Here is a 7500-nt window from a genome sequence, read left to right on the forward strand (position 1 = left end):
AAAATAGGGACACATTTCAAATACTGATCTTATATACTTAGAAAATTGTTGGAATTAAAGGTTTTGTTACCATTTTTTTCTGAAGAATATGAAGTCTGTTTTTATTTAATGAATTCAACCTTCTGTGATTTGTCACAAAAATCCTGAAAAGCACAGATTTTATGAGGAACAGATCAAAAGTATGGCAGAAATTCACAAGTGGTGGTGGCTAGGGACATTAGGCTCTTTTTACCCTATACCCAAGGTACAGGGTTTGAGCCCGAGTACCTCTAGCCACCAGTTGTATTACAATGATTACAGCGGGGCATTTACTCACACACACTGTCCTTACCAGTTCTTTGTTCAGCCAGCCTTGATATCCAAAACATCCTACCAGTTCTTAAATATAACAATATATCTGTTAGCCAGTCATGAATCAAAACACAGTTACTGGATCCGATAACTTTTCCCGCTCACAGCGCCAGCTGGAAATGTGTACATGTCGGCCTTGAGCTCAGTTCCAATAGGCTGGTAGCACTGACTTTGCTGATGTCATCACACACATGATGACGTCAGCTGAAACAGCACGAAAATGTAAACAAGTGGAAAAAAATCACAAATGAAGGGGAGCCACTCTGGCATCATGGCATCCCATTATTTGGACCCCAAAACCTGGTAAAAACTGAGTAATTTGGGACAGTTGGGAGGTATGATCCTGATTTTTTTTGTTTTTTGATGTGTACACTGTGTATAAAAATACGTTAGGAGGATCATGGGTTGATTTGGTTGAACGTAAAGAAGTATTGTGGTAACTCGTATTGAATGCTACCGTGCCACCTGGTTTAAATGATTCAGTATCTATTTCTAATGTTTTAAATTTATCTTATAGGGTTTAATTAATAAATTATATCCAAAATGTATGTAAAATTACTGTGATTTTTTTTTAGAAAAACAAATTTGTTTTTTAAAACAGTATATATTTATACCTTGGAATAAGGGGAAATTATTTAATATCTTGAATATTTTATTGGTGTTTTTAAACCATGTGATTCAAGGGGAGGTATATTTAAATTGTGTTTGAATGGTGTTAATTGATTCTGATGAAGTCTTGTTACATTAATGGTGAAAGCACTTAATCTTCCAATAAACCGGGTTGCTGTCAATGTACCCTGCCTTCTCCATGTTTTGTGTTTTTAGTTTGGGTTCCCAGTTTCTATTTTTGTTGCTTTGAAAAAGAAGGAGCCAAAGCGATAAAGTTGAGAGCACCTTGTTTGATGCGCTATGCTGGGTATGGATGTGTGTGCGAGTGAGATGTTTCACTATGGTACTATACATTAAAATCCTCATACTAACAATATATTGTTTACTGATCTAGTAATTATAGCAATTATATGTAGTATGTATCTAGTACAGAAAACAGCAGAATGAACTGCTCATTTGTATATTGTTTTTAAATTGAACTATTTTTCTTTCTGTGGCATTTTCCTTTAATAATTGTATTAGTGTTCTTATGGAGAAAGGGGTTTGCTGCAGTTGTGGGAGGCTCTTTTAATGAAATATATGTCAATGAGTATAGTTAATGGAACAAGTGGCACTCTTTTCTTTATATTTTGGTGTGGTCTTATGGTTATATTGCTTAGCACGTTGTCCTTTTGACTTTTTAACTAGATCTTTGTGTGGAGTGTATCTATATTTTGGGTAGTTTGAATGCAGTACATGATCTTGGTTATTCCAATTACTGAAAAAGCAGGATTTCACCATTTTTAGAGTTTCAGCTTCCTGTTTGGTGAGTTTGCTAAATAGAAGTTAACACTGCTTATTGATAAAGGAGTACAGAAAAATGGAATGTCTGTTTAAGGGCGGGACTGCATTGCCCTCAGCCTATTTTTGTAGAAGATGTAGTAAGACTCTCCACAATTATAGGTAAAATGTGAAACCATTGTAATTTGGGAAGCTCATAGCATGGTTAATTTTCTGTAGACATTACAAAGTAATATTTTATGAACTACTATATCGTGGGTATGTATTAAATTTTCTTAACAATGACTTTGTGACTAGACCCTTTCTGTGTGGAAAGTGGAATTTAAGACTGAGTGGGATAATGAAGTGCATTTGAATTTGAGTAGTATGAATGTAGGTAATTAAAGCAATGACTACATCAGTTAAGTTCAAGTTACAAGTGCGTGCCTTCAGGTTTTTGTTAGCCCTGTGAAGGCCTTTGACAGCGTTACGACACAGTATAGGGTCAGAACTGGTAGGGCAAAATGTTTGCAGGACTTTGTAACTGTGAACTTTGTTTCTCATAATACGTATATTTTGTCTTATAGCCTTCAAAAAGCTCTAGGGTTTTCTTTTTTTATATCCCAGACTAAGATGCCACTCTTCCAGTGTGCATTCTTTGTGAAAATAAAAAGCTTCAAGCATAACTATGACCCTTTTAATGTCATGTAGCTAACCATAGAGAAGCACTAATCTCCTCAAATTATTGAAGCATTTGTTTGTTTGTTAACTGGGGAGTGGACTGGTTCCAAGACCCTTTTCAGCTATGACTCTGGCCCAAAGGCAGAATGGCCATTTCTATACTGACTTAAAATATTTAGCATAGCTTTGTTTTTGTGGGCAGTCCTGAGAGTACTGACAGATTGCAGCCTTCCGTTTTATTTGGCAGAAATGTAGTAACTGCTGTAGTGGTGTAGAAACTTGCTGAAATGTTAGAATACTATGAAAAACACTGCAGCAGTTGTTGTATGGTAACTTTATTACTGTTTTCTTGTTTAATATTTTTAAAGCGCTATCGCTTCCTAATCCTGAAAATGTTTGTGTGTGTGTGTGTGTGTGTGTGTTGAAGGGTTAGTTGTCCACCCTTCTAAAGCATAGCAAACAGTACGAGTGGATGTTGAGCAGATCGTGACAGGGTCTGTATTAGATGAACAAGCGCTTAAAATGTCGAGTATGACACTCGACAGCTTTTAAGCAAGCGTTCTAAGCGAAACATCAGAATGTCGAAACCAAGAGTTTCAAAAAGTTATAGTTGGCCAGCCATCAGGAAGCCAAAGGCTGACTGCTAAAATGTACTGTACACCATTAAACCCCCCCCCAAAAAAACAAACAAATCAACAAAATGAAGTGGGGGGGTTCTCACCCCCCCAGCCCCTGTTTAAATATACCAACTCTGACATCGCACCATAGTGGAGGACTGTCATAACATTACACAGGGTGAACAACGAGACTGCACCACAGTGGAGGACTGCAAGAACGTCTAGACAGGGTGAACGTTCTGACGTCAGCACTGGCCGATTATAACTTTCCGAAACTCCTTGTTTCAACATTCTGAGGTTTTGCCTAGATGCACGTTTGCTTAAAAGCTGTCGAGCATTTTGTTCTCGACATTTTAAGTGTTTTATCTAATATAGACCCTCGTGACAGTGATGAGACCACCATATTTTATTAAACAACTTATGCCAGAAGTCTGAGGGCTTTAATTGCTTCCGTTTTCTGTTTGCACTTTCTTAGCTCTTTTCTGCCTTTACGTTTTCTGTAGTCAATCTTTTCCTTTTTCAATAGTGCTTTTGCATAATTTTGTAAAGTTTGATGACTTATAGCTGGGGCTAATAGGCTCTCTTTTTGTAGATGTATAAATTTATGCAGATATCCGCGGTAGTGTTGCGGTAGTGTTGTCGCCTCACAGCAAGACGTTGTCGCGTTCGATTCTCAGCTAGAGCGTCTTCTGTGTGGAGGCATGCATGAATGGGCGTGCCTTCGTTGAAGGTTGTGCATCAGGGCTGGTAACTCGGCAGGTAAAAATCCACTACCAAACATTAGTGGACTGGAGTTCCGCTGTGGCGACCCCTAACCCATAAGCCGAAAGACACAACAACATAAATTTATACATATATTTTGCAGTTTCCATCACTTCTGGACTGTTGTAATAAAGCCACGATTAGCCCCCTTCCTGAACCATTCTGACTTGCGTTCTTTTATTCCATCTTGATCTTACTGCTATTGTCAACTGCTTAGTTGAGACTAGTTTTACCCTTGTAGCCATATAAAGCATAACATTAAAAACTGTACTTGTGGATCAGAGAATAGAATGTGAAAATGTTTTGTCTACCTGGAGGGAAATGTTTTTTTGCTGCAGGTGTTATGTGAAGTAGCATTTGTTGATAAATTGCTAGTCTGAGAAAACTAGGAGAAGAACAGGTCTCATAATGTGGTTTTGGCATAATGGTTAAGTGCTTCACCTTATACATGCAACATACAGAGTATGATTCTGACCTTGGGTTATTAGCTAGACTTAAAATGGCCTTCACTTATCAACATTATGGGTTTACTGGAAAAGCTTTGCCAGACTCTGCCATAACTTACTGTGAGGGAAAAGTTAGATTTTGCTTTTTTGTATTTTGTATTACTTTATTGCTTTCTTCTGTTTTGTTTATTATGATTTGTTTTTCTTTACACTGTGTTATACTTGCATTTTGTTTTTTATTTGCATATTTAAACTAGGAAATAGACCACGTTTCCAGAGTTGCAAATCAGATACTCTTGACATTTCATGTGCATCTGAATGTATATTGCTGTCTTTGCGTGCATGAAGTTTGAGCTTCTTAAGGTGATCTTTCCACAGCCACCAAACTCAGTGTCCTACTTTGCCACTACCGCCTCAGTAGTCAACTAACAAGACTGCCCCCCACCCCACTACTTTTTTTTTTTTTTTTTTTTTTTTACAAATTCCTGGATCCGCCACTGAGTTGTAAAAGCTGAATTGCAGTAACAGTAGATGTTCAAATGATTGCTGTTGCAGTAGCCACTTCCTCTATCCCCCTTGTGTTTTGGTGTGATTTTTTATCCCAGGGTTTGGGCATGCATTTTTTTTCCTGTTGGAACTCCTCCGAGGTACGAGATCAGGCACTGAGAGACTTTGGTTGTAAGGCACTGTGTTTGACCCTAATTAGCAGAACAGGGTTAGGGTTAGGATTAGGATTAGAAGAGTGCAAACACTGTTTAAAAGTAGTCTGGAATTAGTAGAGAACTTCTATATCATAGAATGTTAGCCATTTTTAAAGTAAGACTATATAGCAAATAAGTTCTTTGTTAAACTGCTTGTGGAAAAAAAAAGTTATGCTTATCAGCTCATGCACTTTCATTCTCATTGTGTGTGTGTGTTCTGCTGTATTGAGGATTTAAGTCACATAGACAATGTATTTTGAGTGCTCCATTCCAGTTGTCTTGCTATTTTAAAAATACATTTCCATGCCATCAACAGCTTAATATCCATTTCTTCTGACAGGTGTGAAAAAGGAGTGATGTCATTGGTTAATGTCAGGAACTGCATCAGATTTTATCAAACTGCGGAAGAGCTGAGTGCTACTACTTTGATGAACTATTGTGCAGAGATCATTGCTAGTCATTGGGTGAGTAACGCAACACACATGCAGATGCACAAGATGGATGTTCTGTTTTCATTAATTCTGCACATGCTAGACACGACATTGGCCAAAAGATCTGGATAAAATTTTCAGATACTTAAAGACATGAGCATTTAGCTGAAATTATAAGATTTTTGCACTTCTTGTTTGGCATTTTTTCATGTCATTCTATACAATTGAAATGTTTCGGATTAATCAGTACCCATTTACCACATTGTAAGACTGTAAGCTGTAGCTATTTCATCATAAAGCTATTAAAAACAGAATTCAGGAAATGTAGTAGGGTTTTTAAAACACTATAAAGCAGAAGTATGTTATGGATTTTTGCAACAGTGATCCATGTCAGGCTCACAGGGCAGTGGAGGTTTACCCAAAGGGCAAAGCTCAAAGGAAGTAAATAGGAGAGATTCATTGACCGCCGCAGTGGTTATCACTATTTTGCAGTGGATATTTTATAATGTATTTTTTGTGTTTAATTTTCATTGTATTGTATTTTCTACTTTAATTTTGTGCACTGAACTAGTTCAGTGAAGTATGTCTGTTCGCATGATCACACATGCATAACTACAAACCAAGACAAACAAGTCCAGAAGCCCAAAGTAAAGTAAAACGGATTTAATATGAAGTGCTTTTCGTCGCTGCCCATACAGCAACTTCTTCAGATAAAAAATGAGAACTTACAAGGCATACTTAAGTACTAAGGGCATTGCATGTTAAAATGTATCACATGTTAAGATACAATGTATCAAACCTGAGCAGTGCAACACACATACAAGTCAATTTAAAAACAGACTGTGCTTAATAAAAGTATAAAACCAACTTATGCAACATCACCTTTTTAAACTATTTAGCTTCAATAAACAAGTGATGTTACAAATTTCATTAAGGCCTGGACTAGAAAATGCATTAAGTCTTAGTTGCCAGGCTAATTTGCATTCCTCTAACAGTAAATTAACAGGACCCCCACTACTGTCAGTGTTTTTGGTCTGTTGCCTTATATAAAAACTTCTGGCCCCCACTCAAACAAGAATGTTTGGCCAAGGAATTATCACCCTTGTTTTTATCTATTGCATGAATATGTTCATAAACTCTATCGCGGAGTCTAAGTTCCGTTTTCCCAATATAATATGTAGTGCAAGACGTGCATAGAGCAATATATACCACTAGTTTTGAATTACAATTAAATTTGTACTTCAGTTCATACTTCCTCCCACTAATGGTAAAAGTCTTGCCTATATCCATAAATTTGCACATCCTACATGCACCACAAGTAGACATCCCTGCGTATCTGCTTGAACACATTAATTCATTTTTTCGAGTAGGTTTTTAAGTTTAGAACCCCTTCTAAAAACTAATCTAGGAAAACTGCCTAATTTTTCTACTAAGAGTTTGTTGTTGTTGATAAACTCCCAATTTTTGTATAGTATAAGACGTACCAACTTGCTGTCGCTACTAAATGTATGTATAAAACTACTTCTGTAGTTAGCCATCAAACTACCAGTAGTCAATGTTGCAAGTGGACGCGTGTCCACAGAATCAAGGCTGGTATAACCTAAATCAGTAATACTCAATAAAAAGGGTTCACTCAAAATGGGCTTGATTATCCCATTTTGTCTTTTAAATTGTACCTCATTGACAAGTGAATCTATAAGGCTTGTGGGGTAACCACGTTGTTGAAACATACCACTCAAAAGTCTACATTCATCACTGAAGTCGTCAACTAAAGGAACCATTTTTGCTGCTCTAATTAATTGCCTCTTAATAGAACGTTTTTGTGAAAAAGGTTGGCAACTTGAAAAATGGAGAAATGAATTACAGTACGTGTCTTTTCTAAAGATTTTAGACACGTATCTGTTCACTATATCTTTGGTTAACTTAATATCCAGGTAATCAATAATATTACGATCAAAATTGAATGTAAATTCAAATAACTCTGTCGTATTGTTCAAATAGTTGACAAATGTTTCAGCCTGTGTTCTGTCACCCCTAAAAACAATAAATATGTCATCCAAGAAACGTGTGTAATAGTTGAGGTTCACCATGTGGTGGGAGTTGGTAAAGATAAATTCTTTTTCCCAATATGCCATTACTAAAT

General features: G+C 36.7%; 1 protein-coding gene across 1 annotated transcript in view; it reads left to right on the plus strand.

The window, feature by feature from the left end:
- Positions 1-7500, plus strand: part of ANKFY1 (ankyrin repeat and FYVE domain containing 1) — a 1799901-nt gene that overhangs the window by 252278 nt on the left and 1540123 nt on the right. Inside the window, exon 9 of the mRNA XM_044082101.1 lies at positions 5243-5390. Coding sequence (XP_043938036.1) covers positions 5243-5390 — 148 coding nt within the window. The remainder of the gene's footprint in view (positions 1-5242; positions 5391-7500) is intronic.

Source organism: Protopterus annectens, chromosome 9.part0, assembly GCF_019279795.1.
Source record: "Protopterus annectens isolate FY-2018-M chromosome 9.part0, PAN1.0, whole genome shotgun sequence".
Classification (NCBI taxonomy): domain Eukaryota; kingdom Metazoa; phylum Chordata; order Ceratodontiformes; family Protopteridae; genus Protopterus; species Protopterus annectens.